The 20,248-nt window shown below is 48.1% G+C and overlaps 1 protein-coding gene across 5 annotated transcripts in view; it reads right to left on the bottom strand.

Moving 5' to 3' along the window:
* The window catches only part of PLXNB1 (plexin B1), a 292,916-nt gene that overhangs the window by 127,312 nt on the left and 145,356 nt on the right, over nt 1-20,248 (bottom strand). For 3 of the 5 annotated variants that reach the window (XM_075005838.1, XM_075005840.1, XM_075005839.1), the window contains 3 exons: nt 17,109-17,209; nt 15,956-16,088; nt 14,025-14,181 (listed from right to left, as the gene is read on the bottom strand). In XM_075005838.1, coding sequence (XP_074861939.1) covers nt 14,025-14,181; nt 15,956-16,088; nt 17,109-17,209 — 391 coding nt within the window. Of the gene's footprint in view, nt 1-12,534; nt 12,674-14,024; nt 14,182-15,955; nt 16,089-17,108; nt 17,210-20,248 lie in introns of those variants that run through there. The other 2 variants (XM_075005841.1, XM_075005843.1) reach the window with 2 other exon arrangements.

Raw genomic sequence — 20,248 nt, forward strand, 5'->3', positions numbered from 1 at the left:
TCTGTGATTGACTAACACAACATTTTCCCCTCCTCTATTATTTCCAACAGATGTGCTCCAAGTTTATAAGAGAAATTCTGAATTCCTATTACTCCAATCTTCAAGGCCAACTAATCCTTTCTGCATAATATTCTGATACAGCTCTGTACTGATGATGCCTTCAATTTTGTATCTTCTGCAAGTTTCATGAGTACAATTCTACTTCTTATGCTAAGGACAAAACATTGAATAAGATTCTCCTCAAAATAAGAACAGAGGGAAAGATTAAAACGTGAAACATAGAGCTGGAAGGACCTCAAGAGGTCATCGAGTCCAGTCCCCTGCACTCACAGCTGGACCTACCACCTTCCCTCATGGATTTTTTCTTTAAAATCTAACCTGCTCCAGACACTTGAAAAGCCCCTTCTAGGGCTGAACTCACAGCTCTGGGTTTACAAGACCAGTGCTCTAACCACTGAGCTGGAGGGTAGGGTTAGGTTCAAGAGAGATCTAGACAAACTGCAGGATTGGGCTAAAAGAAATCTGAAGAGGTTCAACAAGGACAATTGCAGAGTCCTGCACTTAAGACAGAAGAATCCTATGCACTGCTATAGGCTGGGGACTGACTGGCTAAGTAGTAACTTGGCAGAAAAGGACCTGGGAATTATAGTGAATGATAAGCTGGATACAAATCAACAGCGGTGCCCTTGTAGCCAAGAAAGCTAACAGCATCCTCAGGTGAATTTGTAGGAGCACTGCTAGCAGATTTATAGGTAGTCTGCCGTGTCCGACAGTGACGTCTTGAGCTTGCACAGGCTCATTGGTTGTGGACTCGCACGTGGCTGAGGAGTCCAAGCTTTGAACGGCATGGGTGTTCACAGTGGGGGGCAAGGGAATTGTCCTGGCTCTGTTGGTGTGGCGGCTGCTGTTGCTTTCTTCCTCTCACAAGCATCAACAAGGCGTAAGCGTTGCTGCTCTTCAAAGTTGTCACACATGTGTCGTATGAGAGCACGCCAGCCTCTTCGGTCTTTTGCATGCTGCTCTAGCTGATCTGGTTTTAAACCAGCATGAGCAATGTTGGCCTTCATGCAGTCTTTACATCTCTTGCGAGGCCTACCTTGATTCCTTTTGCCCTGGGAGAGTTCACAGTAGAGGATTGCTTAGGGATTCTTGACTCCTCCATTCGTATGATGTGCCCTGTCCAGCGAAGCTGGGCTTTCAGAATCATGGCTTTGATGCTCGTGGTTCCTGCTCTGTCCAGGACTTCTAGGTTCGTAACTCTGTCCTGCCATCAAATGTGCAGTATTGACCTCAGGCTGCATATATGGCAGTGCTCCAGCAGTTTTATATGTTTTCTGTACAAGGTCCAGGTTTCGCAGCCATACAGGAGACTGGTCAGGACTACAGCCTTGTATGCTTTCAGTTTAGTAGACTGGCAGATATTGTGCTGATTCAACACTCGTGCTCTCAGGCGTCCTAGTGCCTGGCTGGCCTGGCAGATTCTGGCATTGATTTCTTTGTCAAGGGAGCCATCGCTGGCTATCACACTGCCAAGGTACTTGAACTCCTCTACGGTTTTTAACTCTGTTCCTTCAATAAAGATTGAAGCAGGGAGAACAGCAGATCCTGGAGCAGATTGAAACAGTATTTCGGTCTTTCCTAGACTGATGGTCAAACCAAAGAGGTGAGTGGCATCAGCAAACTTGTTGACGATGAGCTGGAGATCAGATTCCTTGTGTGCCATAAGTGCACAGTTGTCAGCAAAAAGGGCTTCAAGGATGAGCCTCTCAAGTGTCTTGGTTTTAGCATTCAGACGACAAAGGTCAAAAAGTGACCCACCAAGTCTGTATTTTATGTAGTCTCCATGGTCCAGGTCCCTAACTGCGTGGCTGAGGACGCACATGAAAAAAGTTGAACACCACTGGGGTCAGCACACACCCTTGCTTCACAATAGATGGAGAACACTTCAGCAACCTTCTCAACAGACCCTACATTGTCGACCCTGTGGCCCTAGACCAGATCCCTCAGAAATCCACAATAGACAGTCTTGACTTGCTCTCTACAATGGATGAGGTCACAAAGGCAATCAGCCAGACCAGCTCTGGCAAAGCCCCTAGGATGGACGGTATCCCTGCTGAAATTTTCAAAGTGGTAGGACCAATGTCACTTGAAGCCTTTCACAACATCTTGATCAGCTTCTGGGAAGAAGAAATGCCCAGAGACTTTAAGGATGCCACAATCATCTCGCTCTTCAATAACAAGGGCAACAAAGCTGACTGTGGAAATTACCGGGGAATCTCCCTTCTCTGTACTGCTGGGAAGATCTTGGCTTGAGTCATCCTCAACCATCTCATCACCAGCATCTCAGAGGAGAACCTACCAGAGGCACAGTGTGGTTTTCGCCCAGGCCGCAGCACCATTGACATGATCTTTGCTGTTCATCAGGTCCAGGAAAAGTGAGTAGAGCAGAACTTGGATCTGTACACTGTCTTTATAGACCTGACCAAGGCATTTGACACCATCAACAGAGAAGCCCTGTGGATTATCCTGTCAAAACAAGCAGATTTAGGGAAGTAATTATCTCCCTTTATTCAGCACTGATGAGGCCACATCTGGAGTTTTGTATCCAATTCTGGGCCCCCATTACAGAAATGATGTGGATGCACTGGAGAGAGTCCAGTGGAGAGTGACAAAAACATTAGGGGGCTGGAGCACATGACATGTGGAGAGGCTGAGGGATTTTGGGCTTATTTAGTCTACAGAAGAAAGAGGGGACATTTGATAGCAGCCTTCAACTACATGAAGGTGGGTTGCAAAGAGCTGGAGAGAAGCTGTTCTCAGTTGTCAAAGATGACAGAATGAGGAGCAATGGTCCCAAATTGCAATGGAGGAGGCTGAGGTTGGATATTAGGAAAAACTTTTTCACTAAAAGAGCAGTGAAGCCCTGAAGTGGATTACCTAGGGAGATGGAACATCTCTTTTCCTAGAAGTCTTTAAGCCCTATCTTGACAAACTTTGGCTAGGATGATTTAGTTGGGATTGATCCTGCCTTCAGCAGGGGATTGCACTTTATGAGGTCTTTTCCAAACCTATGATTATAAAAGTAATCCCTGAGGAACTGCACTTGTAATCCTAACCCATCAGAAAAACCTGTTTTCATCTCATCTTTAGCCAGATACTTACCCACCTTAACATTTCTGTACTAACCCGATCTTATCATCTTAAAAGACAGTTACCAGTTCTGTAACTGGTGTTCTTCAAGGGGCTTGTCTACACTACCACCTTCCTTCGAAGGAAGGATGGTAATTAGTGTGTTGGGAGTTTACTAATGAAGTGCTGCGGTGCATAGGCAGCACTTCATTAAGGAAATTCCCCCCCACAGCAACGTTGAAGTTTTAAACTCAAAGTACTGGCACGCGTCTAGCCGCGGCGCACCCATCAGTACTTCAAAGTGCTGGGGCAACTTTGAAGTCCCTTTACTCCTCAAAAGTAAAGAGACTTCGAAGTTGCCCCAGCACTCTGAAGTACCAGTGGGTGAGACGCAGCTAGACGCGTGCCAGTACTTCGAAGCTGCCACGGGGGTTGGGGGTGGGGAATTTGCTTAATGAAATGCTGCCTATGCACTGCAGCACTTCATTAGTTAACTCCCAACACCCCAGTTACCATCCTTCCTTTGAAAGAAGGTGGTAGTGTAGACAAGCCAAAGATGTATTGTTTGTGTCCATTCCACATTAGGTGTGTGTGCCCAACACATGCTCTGTTATCCCAAGTTTTTCCCTCAGGAGTACTCATGGGGAGAGGATCTGGTGACCCCTGGAATCGTGCCCCCTTGATGTGGTATAAGGGGAACTGTGTACTCTCCCCATCCTAGCACTAGCCACTGTCAGAGGGCTACTGGGCTACATGGTCCTTCAGTCTGATCCAGTAGGGCCATTCTTATGTTCATTCTCAGTTCCTTCTTGCCAGAAATTCCGAAAGTGGGGAAGGAGGTGAGTTGTGGAATGGATATAAGCAACACATCTCAAAGAACTCCAGCTTTGGAACAGGCACTATCTTTTCTTCTTTGAGTGCTTAGCTTACATCCATTCCACATTAGGTGACTCCAGAAAGTACCCACGGAGGCAGGCAGGAATTCATGGCCATACAGATTGTAGCACAGCTCTGACAAATCTAGCATAGGTTGGCCTTGACGACTGATGTCAGCAGAACCTCTACCAACTCATAACAGGTCTGTATGCAAGAGGTGATCCATCTGGAGATTTTCTCTGATGACTCTGGAAAGCCTCTCATTCGGTCAGCCATGGCGAAAAAGCTGTGTGACTTGAGGAAGGGCTGCAAGATGAATTCCGAAGTGCTCCTGAATTTTCAGTCTAGAAAAGAGGAGATTGAGGGGCGATATGATAGAGGTATATAAAATCATGAATGGTGTGGAGAAAGTGAATATTGAAAAGTTATTTCCTTGTTCCCATAATACAAGAACTAGAGGACACCAAATGAAATTAATGGGTAGCAGGTTCAAAACTAATAAAAGAAAATTTTTCTTCACACAGCGCACAGTCAACCTGTGGAACTCCTTGCCAGAGGAGGCTGTGAAGGCCAGGACTCTGGCAGAGTTTAAAAGAGAGCTTGATAAATTTTTGGAGGTTAGGTCCATAAATGGTTATTAGCCAAGGGTAAAGTATGGTGCCCCTAGCCTTTAGTCAAAGGCTGGAGACAGATGGCAGGAGACAAATCGCTTGATCATTGTCTTCGGTTCACCTCCTCTGGGGCACCTGACACTGGCCACTGTCGGCAAACAGGATACTGGGCTGGATGGACCTTTGGTCTGACCCAGTATGGCCATTCTTATGCTGTATTATGCGGGTTGGGACAGAACACAGGTGGGAATATGTCCTCGTTTATGTCGACAGATGACACCACCTTAGGCAAAAACACTATGTAGGGGTGCAGCTGGACCAGGTTTTGTAAAAAACATATGGGGCATTCTGAGGTCAAGACCTTTAACTCTTGATTGGTGTCTTGCTGATGCCACTGTCACTAGGAAAGTGACCTTCCAAGAGGAGTGGGAGAAGGAGCAAGAGGTCAGGAGCTCAAAGGACAGGCTAGGGAGTCTGAAGAGAAATGGGTTAAGGTCCCATTTTGAAATGGGACCCTGTAAATGCAGGTACAGCCTCTCCAGGCCTCTCAGGAATGTAACCATCGTATCATGAAAGAAGAGTGCCTGGCCCTGGATTGGATGTTGGAAAGTGGACATAACTGCAAGGTGCACCCAGATGAAAGCGTGTGTCAAACCTTGGTTCCTGAGGTGTAGTAAATAGTCTAATATGGACTGCATGGAAGAGAGAGAGGGAGAGATGCAAGTCTCCAGGAGATCTCGAGCTCATAGAGGACCACAAAGTAAATACAAGTCAACTATGAAACTTGCTAAATAAGCAAATATCATTCTGAGATGTATTAACAGGGAAGTTGTAAGCAAGACCCAAGAAGTAATTCTTTCACTCTACTCTGCACTGACTAGGCCTAAAATGGAGTACTGCGTCCAGTTCTGGGCACCACAATTCAGGAAATATGTGGAGAAATTGGAGAAGGTCCACACAAAGGCAACAAAAATAATTAAAGACTAGAAAACATGACCTGCGGGGGAAGACTGAGATAACTGGATTTGTTTAGTCTGGAAAAGAGAAGACAGAGGGGGCACGATAACTTTTTAAGTACTTAAAAGTATGTTAAAAGGAGGAGGGAGAAAAATTATTCTCTTTAACCTATGAGGATAATACAAGCAGCAATGGGCTTAAATTGCACCAAAAAGGAGGTTTAGGTTGGACATTAGGAAAAACTTTTTGACTGTCAGGGTGGCAGCTACACACTGGTAAATCTAACATCAGTACCAGGCAAACTAGTTGAAACTATAGTGAAGAACAGAATTGTAAGGCATGTGGATAATCATAATTTGTTGGGGGAAAAGTTAACATGGTTTCTGTAAAAGGAAATCATTCCTCACTAATCTACTTATGTTCTTTGAGGGAGTCAATAAGCATATGGATGAGGGAGACAGAGCAGATATAGAACAGTTAGATTTCCAGAAGCATTTGACAAGGTCCCTCACTAAAGGCACTTAAGTAAAGTAAGCGGTCATGGGGAAAGAGGCAAGATTCTCTCATGAACTGTTAACAGTCAAAGGCTACGTCTACACGTGAACGCTACATCGAAATAGCTTACTTTGATGAATAACGTCTACACGTCCTCCAGGGCTGCTGCCGTCGACGTTCAACGTCGAAGTTGGGCAGCACCACATCGAAGTAGGCGCTGCAGGGGAACGTCTACACGCCAAAGTAGCACACATCAAAATAAGGGTGCCAGGAACAGCTGCAGACAGGGTCACAGGGCGGACTAGCACTTCCGGGGCAACAGCTAGCCGCTCCCTTAAAGGGCCCCTCCCAGACACACGCAGCCTGCACAGCATGCTGTCTGCAGAGCCATAGGCACGCACACCTCGGGCGACACAGTCATGGACCCCCAGCAGCAGCAGCAGCAGCCACCGCCAGAGGTCCACCCAGCCGCCCCTGTAGGAGCAGTGCTCGCCCTGCTCGATGCCATTCAGGAGGCAGCTGATCACATCCTAGCCACAGAGGAGGAGCTGCCCGCAGGGGAGGAGGAAGCAAACCCAAACCCTGCAGCCCCCGCCCCCCCACCGCCCGGCCGCACATGCCGCCGGCTGTGGAGCTACCCCACGAGCACCGACTGGTGGGAGCGGCTGGTGCTCGGAGAGTGGGACGACGACCGCTGGCTCCAGAACTTTCGGATGAACCGGCAGACATTTCTGGAGCTATGCCTGCGGCTCACCCCCGCACTGAGGCACCAGGACACCGCCATGCAGTGTGCCCACAGCCTGGAGAAACAGGTTGGCATCGCTGTCTGGAAGCTGGCCACTCCAGACACCTACCGATCCGTGGGCCAGCAGTTTGGCGTCAGCAAGGCGACCATCGGGGCTGTCCTCATGGAGGTAAGAGGACCCACGGGGGAAGGGGGAGGCAGCCCTGGCAGGGGAGGGCCACACACACCCTGCACACCCCTCTTTGGTGCTCTCCCATGTGCTTCCCCTGCAGGTCGTTTGCGCCATCAACGCCCTGCTCCTCCACAGGCTCGTGCGGCTTGGGGACCCGGATGCTGCCATCGCGGGGTTTGCTACCCTGGGCTTCCCCAATTGCTTCGGGGCTCTGGATGGGACCCACATCCCCATCCATGCTCCGCAGCACAGTGGAGGACGCTACTTAAACAGGAAGGGCTACCACTCAGTGGTCCTCCAGGCCTTGGTGGACAGCCGGGGCCGCTTCCTGGACATATATGTTGGCTGGCCTGGCAGCACCCATGACGCCTGGGTATTCCGGAATTCGGGCCTGTGCCACCGGCTGGAGGCGGGGACCTACATCCCCCAGCGGGAGAGCCCTGTGGGGGACACCACCATGCCCCTCTGTGTCATCGCAGATGCGGCATACCCCCTCCGGCCCTGGCTCATGCACCCTTACACAGACCACCTGTCAGCCAGCCAGGAGCACTTCAACATGCGCCTGAACCACGCGCGCCAGGTGGTGGAGCGCACATTTGGCCGCCTCAAAGGGTGCTGGAGGTGTCTCCTAACCCGCCTTGATGCGGGCCCCACCAACATCCCCCAGATTGTGGGCGTGTGCAGCGCCCTCCACAACCTCGTCGAGAGGAAGGGGGAGGCATTCTTTCAGGGCTGGGCAGTGGAGGCTGGCAGGGCCGATGTGCAGCCACCCGCTGCCCCCAGTCGCCAGGTGGACCCTGAAGGGACCTGGGCCCGGGAGGCCCTGCGGGCCCAGTTCGACAAAGCCGCGGGGTGAACACTGGCAGGCCCCCCACCCTCCACAACACTCCCTGCCCCTATGCCCACACCACAGAGCACCCAAGAGCACCCCCCCTCACTTTTCTTGTAAATAAAAACAGACATGTTGTTCGTCAAACCAGAATATATGTTGAACTCTTATTATTATCATAAGTATTTACAGGCAAAATAAATATGAGATATATATATATATATGTATTATAAATAAGACAAGATGACAGGAAAAAAGGGGAAGACAAGGAAGGGGAGAACTATTCACATGGGGGGGCAGGTATCATAACAACATAACAGGGGTCTAATACAAACTATTTACAGAAGAGAACTGAAGGGGATATACACAAGGGGGTGGGGGGGCACATCCTGGGCCCCACACTGCCTAATGTCCAGCGCTGGGGGTGGGCGGCCATGACCCGCGCCTCAGCCTCAGCCCTGGCTGGGGCCGGGCGGACCGGGAGATATGGCTGGCGGGCGTCAGCTGGCCCCAGGTCCCCCTCGGCGGAAGGGCCCTCGGTGGCAGATGGCAGTGCGACGGCGGGTGGAGCAGTGGGTGGAGCAGGCAGGGCGGGCAGAGCGGCGGCTGGCGCGGCATGGGGGGCCAGATAGTCCGCGACATGCTCGAACATGCGCATAAAGGCCCCCATGCCTCCTGGCGCCAGGCCAGAGCCTGCTCCGGTAGGTCGAGGCTCCGCTCCTCCACCTGCAGGCGCTGCTCGGAGACCTCCAGCTGCCGACGGAGGATCGCCAGCAGCTGGCGGTCCGTCGCCATCCTGGAGTGCTGGCTTCGCCGTCGTCCCCGCCCTGGGGCCGGTACATGCTCTGCTGAGGGGCTGGCCTGGACTGGTGGCCCCGGTGGGCTCTCCGGGACCACTGACACCTCGCTGGCGCTCTCCGGTCCTTCTGATGGTGCAGCTGTGGAACACGGGGGGAAGAAGAGTGGAGACAGCCGTTAGCATGGGCCCCGAGCTGTGGCCCTTGTCCCCCCACCCCTCTGTTGCTGGTTCCCCATCCCCGTCCCCGGGAGATGCTGCTGCTGATGGGTGTACCACCCCCTCCCCCCTGGGGACCCTAGGTTCCGCTCCCCCCATCCCCAGGGATGGGGCATGGCACTGTCGTGCTGGGGGGGCAGGGGCTGATGGACTCCTGTGAGAGACATGCCACTGCTGTCCTTGGGGCCATGGTCATCTGGGCATGTGGAGGGCCCTGGTCATGTCTGTTACCTCCGCCCCTCAACCCCGGGGATGTGCACCTGGGGGGTACATACCTGATGGTCCACTCCCACGGTCGGGGGACACCCAGTGGGCAGACGCCCTGCTGGAGCTCCAGGACGGCAGGATTATTTGGAGCCCCCCCGTCGCTGGAGGAGGACTCCCCCTCCTCCTCCTCTGGCATCCCAGGGGTGGGCTCCTGGGGGGGCCCCTGGGGTGCGGGGCTTACCTCCGGGGTGGACTCTGCCTCCAGGGCCTGCTGGGGCTCGTCAGCCGAGGTATCAAGAGTGGCCGGAGGGGAGGAGGTGTGCCAGGGGCCCAGGATGTCCCTGAGCTCCCTGTAAAAGGGGCAAGTGACGGGGGCGGCCCCAGATCGGCCGGCCGCATCCCGGGCCTGGGCGTAACCCTGCCGCAGCTCCTTCACCTTACTCCTGACGTGATCAGGAGTGCGGGCAGGGTGTCCCTGGGCGGCCAGGCCCTCGGCTAGCCGAGCGAACGCATCCACGTTCCGCCTCTTGCTCCCCATTACCTGGAGCACCTCCTCCTCACTCCAGAGCCCCAGCAGGTCCCGAAGCTCGGCCTCCGTCCAGGAGGGGCCCCGCTGCTGCTTCCCAGCCTGGCTGCCGGGCTGGGAGCCCTGGCTCCCCTTGGGGGGGGTGCCCTGTGGGCGCTTGGGGGGCTGGCGGGCGGCCATTGCAGCGGTGGGGGGGGTGTGGCTGCAGAGGGGCGTGCAGGTTGGCCGCGTGGCTGGGCTGCCGCCTGCACGCTCTCTCAGCTTCCTGCAAAGGAAGGCAGGGGTTGGGGACCTTTAAGGGGCCGCTGCACGCGGTGACCATCGAGCTCAGGCGCTGGAGAGAGCATCTCTCAACCCCTCAGCTGATGGCCGCCATGGCGGACCCCGTTATTTCAATGTTGCGGGACGCGCAACGGCTACATGTTCCCTACTTCTACGTTGAACGTCGAAGTAGGGCGCTATTCCCATCTCCTGATGGGGATAGCGACTTTGACGTCTCGCTGCCTTACGTCGATGTCAACTTCGAAATAGCGCCCGCCACGTGTAGCCGTGGCGGGCGCTATTTCGAAGTTGGCACGGCTACTTCGAAGTAGCCGGCACGTGTAGACGCGGCTAAAAAGAAATGAAACAAACAGTAGGTATAAACGACAGGTTTTCAGAATCAACAGGGATTAACTGGTGGTGTCACGCAAGCATCCATAGTGGGACCTATCATATGCAACATATTCATAAATGATCTGGAGAAAGGGACAAACAATGAGGTGGCAAAATTTGCTGATGATTCTACACTGCTCAAGATAGTTAAGTCCTAAGCAGACTGTGGAAGAGCTTCAAAAGGATCTCACAAAACTAAGTGACTGGGCAACAAAATGGAAAATAAATTTTTATGTTGCTAAATGCAAAGTAATGCACATAGGAAAACAATCCTAAATATACATATAAAATGTGGGGGACTAAATCCAAGAGATCTTGGAATCATTGTGGATAGTGCTCCAAAAATATCCACTCAATGTGCAGCAGCAGTCAAAAAAAGCAAACAGAATGTTAGGAATCATTAAAAAGGGATAGAGAGTAATACAGAGGATATCTTATGGCCTCTATATAACTCCATGGTACACCCATATCTTGAATACTGCGTACAGTATAACAGGGCTTAAAAAGAGCTAGATAAATTCATGGAGATTAGGTTCATTAATGGCTATTAGCCAGGATGGGTAAGGAGTGGTGTCCTTAGCCTCTGGCAGGAGCTGGAGCTGGATGGCATGAAAGAGATCTTAACCTGTTTGGTTCACTTCCTCTGGGGCACCTGGTACTGGCCACTGTTGGCAGACAGGATACTGGGCTAGATGGACCTTTCGCCATTCTTATGTTCTTAGATGTGGTCCCCTCATCTCAAAAAAGACATACTGGCATTAGAAAAGGTTCAGAAAAGGGCAAAAAAACGATTAGGGGTCTGGAACAGCTGCCATATGAATAAAGATTAAAAAGAACGACACTTTTCAGCTCAGAAAAAGAGGAGACTAAGGGGGGATATGAAAGAGATCTGTAAACTCATGACAGGTATGGAAAAAGTGAATAAGGACAAGCTATTTACTTGTTCCCATAATGTAAGAACTATGGGGTCACCAAATGAAATGAATGAGTAGCAGCTTTAAAACTAACAAAAGGAAGCTCTTCTTCACACAGTGCATACTAGGCCTGTGGAACTCTTTTTCAGAGGATGTTGTGAAGACCAGGACTTTAAGAGTGTCCAAAAAAGAACTAGATAAATTCATGGAGGTTAGGCTATCAATGTCTATTAGCCAGGACAGGTATGAATGGTGTCCCTAGCCTCTCTTTGTCAGAGTCTGGAAATGGATGACACGAGAGGGATCACCCAATGACTACCTGTTCTGTTTACCACCTCTGGGACATCTGGCATGAGGAGGCCTGTGGAAGCACTGGATCCTCATGGATATGAATTACGGTCAATGCTTGTTGTGGTGGTGTTGTGTATATCTGAAATACAAAGAGTTGGCCTCTGAGACTGATGAACCCAAGGGCAATGGCTGGGGTGAGGAACTAATTCTGCACAGGGAGTTCGTGCCATGGAGAGGTTGCTGAGGATCTGCACCTTGAAAACCACGATAAGCTGTGCCAGCTATGGTGCAAATGTGACCAGTGCCGTGAGTTCAGTGCCATCCCCATTGACGGTGACCTGGATTGGTGTTGCATTTCCGGTGGTAGGCAAGCAGGCTGTTGCTCTCTTGATGATGTACAGTCACTCATTGGTACAGATGAGTGTCTTGGCCATGCCTACTTGAATCGATGCCAAGGGCAGTGCCGGCGCAGCACTAGTGATCATCACAGCATTGCTGGCTGGCATCTAAATGGAGCACCCTAGACTTCAGTGCCGAGAATCTCTAGGTACAAAGTCTTTTCACAGTCCTGTTTCTCTGACTGATGCCCAGGCACTCCACGCTGAACTTGTACCTGGGGCCTGATGGTCCATTGCCAAAGGACAAACTGTGGCTTCCACAAGTAACTGCTTTAGTCATGATTTGAACTCCTCAGAGGTCCTGGGTTTAAAAGCACTGCAAACATGACAGCACTTGGAATAGTGTGACTACCAGAAGCACCTGACGCATCAGTCATGTGGGTTGCTGTTGGGCATAGGCTTCTCACAAGTAGTATAAAACTTGAAGACTTGGGCTTTAGACATGCCCCAAGTTTGGGGTTAATGAGGATGTGGTCACTCTGGCCTGACACTACCTTCCTTAACTACACCCTGTCTTTGCCCCCATATTCTACATTATTATCTTTATTGAAAACTAAGGTAAATATTTATTTTTCAGCCAGATACATTATCCTTAATCTCTATTCCATTCATTTTACAGAGTGATGATTTCTTCTTGTTCTCTTTTTATTTATATGGTTAAAGAACATTCTACTATTAGTTTTAATTTCCTTTGTAAGGTCTAAATTGGCTTTACCTGAAAATCACTTTTCCCCTACACCTTCTGACCTCTTTCACTTTCTTTGATGATTGATTCCTTTTTCAACACCTTTATGGAATCTCTGTTTATTCTTACAATCACATTTTGAGGTGGTTAGTCATCAGTTAGGTCTGGCGCACTTCCATGCAAACGTATTCCTGTTGTTGGGGATGCAAGTTCCAGTTAATTTTTGCATCTTTGACTTGAAGAAATTCAAAGATTGTAAATTAAGTCCCTGACCTCTTCAGCACTGTTGTCTTCACTTATTAGTTCCCTTCTTTCCTCAAAGTCTGCCCTGTAATTGGAGACCAGCTTTTGATTATCCTTCCATTTAATCTAAATTGAACCAACTCAGGCTAAGTCAATCCAAGATTATCTTTACAACAAGCTCTTCTATAATATTAACGCTTACCACAATCAAATCTAAAATAGCATTAACTCTTGCTGGCTTTTGTTGACTATTTGGTGACAAAATCTGTCAGGTTATCCATGAATAACTTGGCTCTACCATTATTAAAAGCATTTGTTGCCCAATCTATATCTGAAAAGTGAAAGTGTCAAACAATATCAATTCCCTGTAATATTTATCTACTTACTTCAGTGTAATAAATTATTGCTAAGTCTACACTGGCACTTTAGAGCACTATAACTTTCTGGTTCAGGGGTGTGAAAACAGCCCCAACCCCAGCCCCAGCCCCAAATGCAGCAAGTTATAGCGCTGTAAAGTGCCAATGTGAAGCAGTCTGTGGTGCTTGGAGCTATGCTCTGAGCGTTGTTTGTCACTCCCCTCCTCAAGATGACTTACACAGAGTGCGCAGCTACACTTTCAGTATAAAGCACTGCCACGGAAGCACTTTAAACTATTAAGTTTAGACAAAGCCTATATTACTACAGAGTTCAAGTTACTTGGTTATACATGGTGCACTTGCAGAAACTGAACTGAACAAAACTTAATGCACAGTAAATGTTGCCCATGTAATCTTAACTCTGTCCTCTTTCACCCCTACACACCCCAATGATACACCTACCTTTACTCCACCAACAGTGACTGAAAATGTGTAAGTTCTTCACCACCTTTTCAACCCATTCACTCTCACCCACAAGGCAAATGGAAAGAAAGAGGAACAATATGGTCACCCTTACCCACTACCCTCTGCCTTACTTGAGCAATGCTTCATTGTGCACATACTCACACTGGTCCTTGGCACTTCAAGAGTCAGGAGGTACTGGATCTTGGTGAACACTGATGCTTAGACTGCTTCCCAGAAAGAATCCCATATGTGTACAATTTGAGAACCATGTGACACAGTTTTAAAACTCCCTTACACTTACAGGATACCAACTCAACCTACACTTTCACTTAACTATTGGCGTTCTCTCCTCTTCCTCCACACCATAGACATTCTGACAGACTCAGGCATTCCTTCTCCCGAGGATTTTGTCTACCAGGCACTTTATACTTCACTTACAGAGAATGTTTAACTGACCTGTTCCTGTTTTCAAAACTGGTGCTTGGCTGGGATCTGGGGAGGTACATACAATGCCTGATTCTGTTAGCACTGCTGGACTCTCGTAGTCTTCAAAGTAACACGAATAGGATTCTTCCTCATGCAAGGATGGTAAATCCAAGATAGTCAGGAAAATCTGTCAAATATTAATATAAATCTATAATTTGTCTTTTCATAATTCACACTTTTCTAGTTAACATACGTTTTGTTTTCCTAATCTCTCATTTTTAGAGCCATAAATATGTTGTTGATTCTTCCATCCACCATCTTTCGAAGATGCCTCTTGCTATTGTATCTAATCTCATTATCCATGTTTCCATTTTCAATGCCTTTTCCCATTCTTTAGTGTTCCTCCTGTAAGCAAGCACCCAATGCTGTGACCAGTTCTTTAAATCACTTGTTCTCAAACTGTGGGTCAAGACCCCAAAGAGGATTGCAACTCCATTTTAATGGTCTGCTATTAGACTTGCAGGGACCTAGGGCTGAAACTGAAGCCTCGGCCTCGCTGCCTGTGGCCAAAGCCCAAGACACAACAACCAGGGCCGAAGCCTGAAGGCTGCTTCCCTAGGTGATGGGGCTCAGGTTATGGCCTCCTGCACCTTTGACTTCAGCCTTGCCCCGGCTCCCAACCACCTGAAGCAGTGGGACCTGGGGTTTATTCCCCTTTCCCAGGCTGGTGGGGCACCAGTTAGCTTAGGTTTCCATTCTCTTTCCTGGAGTTGTGTAGTCACTTTTGTTGTCAGAAGGATGTCACAATGCAACGATATTAGAGAAAACCTGGTCTGGATGGAATCTGGGTTCCCAGCTCTTTGCACACTGACAGAATTCTCATCCACAAGACACCTCAGTGTCCCATTGGTTCTTTTGGCAGAGATCAGACACTGAGATGATTATCTGAACTTTATTTTACTACAATTTCAATAATCAGCATCATAAAGTGTTAGAAATCTATAAGCATGCTAACACTTGCCAAGCCATAGACTGACTTTGTAGTAACAGTACAAGGCAAGTAAGACATGCCACCACACACACACCATTTTTCACTCTTACAATAATAATAGAAGATTAACCCAATGTTGCTTGGGTCCTTGATTTTTGGTTTTCTTCATTTAAATCATTGCTGGGGTGGAGCTGGTGATGAGGAGCTCAGTATGAAGGCTACCCAAGGAGAGAGAACTACCCTCTACTGCAGTAGCTTGGGCCTAGATTAGAAGCATCTGTCCATAGCTGCTGCAGCTGGCACAGGTTGGGGAGGGGCACATGTTTCCCTGCAGGGGGACAGACAGACAAATTCTCTCAAATATGTAGTATATAATTGTCCCTTTCCCCACATGTTCCCCCTGCTGCCCCAATGGGGTGATAGTTGTCCAGTCCCTATCTCTATCCCCTTGCTACCCCCTGTAGCCATCATACAGTATAACTGTCCCTGCTTTCCATTTCATATTCCCTGCTGCTCCCATGTGGTCATTATAGAACACAGCCCTCCCTTTCCATGTTAACAGAAACAATCACATTCCAGGCACATCCCCTTATCCTGCTTTAAGTTCTAATAAGAGAAAATGGCATACCAAATTTGGTGGTCCTAGCTCCTACCATTTAGGAGGAGTTCTCAGGCAGACAGACAAATACATTCATAGACAGAACAACTCTCTCAGATATGCATAGACATCTAACTTGACAAAATCATGATAGAATTCATCCCCGCTAGGGCTATCATTTACATGTAAGTGCCTTTGGGTAAAGCACACAGTGGATAAACTCCAAAGCTTACTGATTTATTTGCCATTGAAGTCAATAGGCAATTTTCCTGTTTACACCAGAACAGATGGTTGCCAGCCATCAACAAACATGAAGAAAACCACCATTCTTATCGTAGGGGTATGTTTTCCAAGTACAAAATCACTGCTCACGTTTCTCTTTTCTTCTATGCTGATATTAGCTGGGTTTAATGACTGGATGGACAAACACTGTTGTGTAGAATTAAAGCTCCAGAGCCACTGCTCACTCACTATGGACCCAGAACACTCAGAGCGACGGCTGCACCTGAAGACAAATGTTTAAGGAAACTGTCAATGTGCTCTTCAAACTGAGGAGGGAATGCATTCTTTGGATACAATACTGCTGTGCGCAGGACTCTTCCCAGCAAGAGTGGTAGGGAAACCAGACACACCAACTACAGCAGTGACAAAAAGCTACAGCATGTGGCCTCAGTAGCAAACCCCCCACCCCGCTCTCCCACCCCACCACATCAATTCAAACTTGAGCATGAATGGGAATCTCGGCCAAACTGTGTACATTAGAGACAGCACAATTTCATTTCATAAATTATATTTAGTTTACAGCTGAGTAAACCTGAGAAGAACGGACTTAGAACATAACAGAGGGTTATGAACTGAATACTATGACACTGCACAGACAGAAACAGAAATAAGGATAACAAGTGGAAATAAAACCATGTCTGACGGGAACTGAAGTTCACAACATTGCTGGATCCACTAACAAGAACTGGGAAAGTGTCTAAAGGCTGAATGGGAAGAGAGGATGAGCCAGCAGCAGCAGAAAGGAGAAGGCTGTTAGTTGCATGGAACAGACTAGTTTCCTTGCTGTTGACAGCGTGAAATCCAGACTGAAATCCACCGAGGAAAATATAATGCATGGTGACAGAAGAACGCAGAACTGAGCGAAATGCAGTGACTCCAAAATCAGGGACTGGAAAGTACCAGAGAAAAAGCAGCTGTTGACTAATGGTGGCATTTCAAGGAAGTACTGTGGGGAAACACAATCAGATAATAGAAGGATGAGGCATAAAAGAAAGAATTAGTTCAGAGATGTATGTATCACATGCAGCAGCTAGAAGTATGCCAAGTAGGAGTACAACAATGTAGGTGCATGTTGCATAAGATCATATACATTTACAAATAAAAGAATTAGTATCATCACATACTGTACCTTACTGGAGTTTTCTGTAAAACTGATAGAGCTAAATAAAAAAAAATTAACTAGCCAATCTCAAAGAATCTCCTCTCTGGAGAGCCTTGTTGAAGAGGTGATCAGAGATCTTACCGTCCCTGGAGAACACACCAGCCACAGTATGGATCTTTCAGTGTCAAACATGATTCACAATCCAAGTACTGTGAACATTCTAATATGGGAACCTTTACCACCTGCCAGAGAAAGACAAATTAGTCTATTGAAATTCCAATTCAAAACCTAGCGACTCCATTCACAAGCTCTACAATTTCTTCTCTTCCTAATGAATCCCACTACTCTGATACTCATTAAACATCCTGGCAGCTACCGGTACCATCTGAAATGAAAGAAATAGAAGCTCAATGTGCAGAAGCATCTATTGACCATATCAATGGAAGAGAAGTTTGTCTCTTTGGATGGTTCTGGCTGCTACAGAAATGCTAAGGCAGAGCTAGCATACAGGTGTTGCTATTATATAAATGACCACTAGTGCAAGCTTTCACACAAGCAGAAAAATCTGATTTTGTGAAAAGATCAGATTTTAATATCACAGATGCATAACAGATTTTATCCCTTTTGTCTCACAGAAGTCACTGTAGTAGAGTTTTGCAAAGGATCCTTGATGACCTCCTGCAGTATGTGCTTCAGTTCACTTCCTAGTAAATATTATAGTGCACTGCCAGTTCTACTATAATTAAGATATAGGCCAAGTGTTTGTTCAAACCTCATTTATTCTAAATGCTCTCAAATCTACATGGCTGCTCAGATTGCCTTGAAATATGATATGATTCATGAGGCATTGGCCAGGGTGTTCCAAATTTGTAGTCATTGATGACCAAGGAGTTTCCAAAATACAATCCCATAAAAAAGTATTTTCCTAATGTTGACATAGTGTTGCCCAGACCTGGGGATCAAGCCATAGCTCTGATCTTAGTATGAGGGTCACCCCCAAAGTGTGCATAGCACCCATCACCTTTTTGGGGAAGCAAAATTCAGAATGGTATTAGCCAAAAGTTTGATTCCTAATTTAACCTCATGTCTAATGTTCACAAGCAAATCAGATTACACTGAGCATGCAAAGATAGAGAAACCAAAAGCGTTTGTAGTTTAGGAAGTATCGTGGCACTTAGATATATCATTAGGATAAACACATGACTTAGATGCTATATTGTGCCCAGCTATTGACACTTCAAATCCCTGGTTGGGCAAACATCTGGAAAAGGTCTGAGCTGGAAGTGTTGGTTGAAGGGCTACATGTTGCACAAAACGGTAGGGGAGAGGTTGAAGAAGAAACACCCCACTCTTCTCCGTTACTTAGCTCTTGAGATTTCTCTTGTTGGCTCTGTTACCAACTACATACTTAAAAGCATAACTGTTATCGCCATTCCACTATCACAGAGTGTACAGGAGAGAGAATTGTATTTAGGAATCACACAATAAATGGCGCTGAGAGACCTTCACAGTGCAATTATTCCTTGGGCAAGTCTCTTTATTTCTGAAATTTTCCTTAACCGACAAGCATTAAAGCCATGCACAGGCATGTTACCTACCTCTCATAACTGTTGTTCTTAGAGCTGTGTTGCTATGTGCATTCCATTTAGGTGTGTACGCTGATATGTGCCACAAAAGCCTAGACTGTGGAATGTGGCTATGACTTGACTTAATTGACTTAAATCCTTGTACTCCAAGTGGAGCATAGGTCATCTACAACAGGTGTTTGCAAAGTGTGTGGGGGCGGGGCGGGCACCCTCAGGGGCATGAAATTTCATAAGCGGGGGCACAGCATGATTGGCTGCTGGGTCTCAGGCTCATCCATCTCATTAAAAATGCTGAAATGACTTTGCAACCGCATATCCCTTCTGATGCTGTCCAATGCATCTCTGCCAGTCCAAGTATATGTGGCCCTGATCAGAGGAGGATATGTAATGCCTCCATCTGCCTGCATTGTTGCTGCTCTCCCTGGAGTTCCCTAAGTAGAGACATGGAGGGTGGAGGATTGGGGCTTGAAGGGCTTCCTTTGAAGGCTACGGGTATGGATGCTCAGGGACTTAAGTGTTGCCCTGGAGTCCTTGAGACTGTGGAGCCTCAAGTTTGATTGCTCTGCAAATAGGCCCACAGAGTCAAAGGGGACATTCTGTATGGTGTTCTGGACCACAGCTGGAAGAGCTGACACCTGCTCCCAGTATGGGTACCAAGCCGGAGGCCACTGGGCAGCAGCAGAGTCCTGTTCAAGGTATTGAGGTCTGACACCAGAGCGCCGTGGAAAGAGGCAGGAGAAGAACAGGAAGGCCAAGGAAGGGATGTTCCCAGGGTGGTACCAAAGAAGTGCAGCCAACTTCTGGCTTGATGAACATGGCCTCATGGAGCTGATGAAGTAAGTGAAAACAGTGAGGAGAGCGAGAATTCTGCAGGGAAGAAGGGTGCAGAGGACTGGACCAATGCAAAGGAGAATGATATTGAGCAGAATGGCACCATGGTGAGACAGGAAAAAGATTAGTTGACCAGCACCAGGACAGGGACTGGCGCTGGAAATGAGATCAGTGCTGAGGGGTATTACAGTATGGAGAATGGATCTGGTGTCGAGAACAGTACTGGCACTGAGAATGGGATCAGTGCCAAGAAGTAGAATGGCATTGACAGCGAGACTAATGTCGCAATCTGCATGGAGAAGGAGACCAGTGCCGAGACAGGGACCAGTGTCAGGACCAGCACCGAGACTTGTGTTGACAGTGAGATCTGTACAGGGAGTAGGAACACTGAGAAGTTGAGGCCTTTGTCACCACAGAGGATGGACATCAAGGCTCCAAACTGTGAGGGTCCCGATGAGAAGAGCCAGTCTGGTGAGGGGAATGGGACTGAGTCTCTGAATGAGAACGTGGTCGAGGTGCAGCCTGCACTCCAGAACCTGAAGATGAGCATTGAGGAGATGAAATTGGGAATGACAAGGCACAATGCCAAGCTTCAGAGCAGGAAGCAGTTTATGCCAAAAATCCAGAACCTGAAGAGCCCACAGCAGAAGCCTTGGACAGAAAACAGCTCAATTTTGAGCAGTATGGAGGAGGAGGCCACGAAGGCATCTGGCACCACGAGTTGAAATAGTGATCATAGAATCATAAGAATTCTAGGGCTGGAAGGGACCTCAGAAGATCATCTAGCCCAGCATCCCGCCCAAAGCAGGAGCAACCCAACTAAATCATCTCAGCCATTACTATGTCAAGCCAGGACTTAAAAAA

This window comes from Carettochelys insculpta, chromosome 11 (assembly GCF_033958435.1).
Source record: "Carettochelys insculpta isolate YL-2023 chromosome 11, ASM3395843v1, whole genome shotgun sequence".
Classification (NCBI taxonomy): domain Eukaryota; kingdom Metazoa; phylum Chordata; order Testudines; family Carettochelyidae; genus Carettochelys; species Carettochelys insculpta.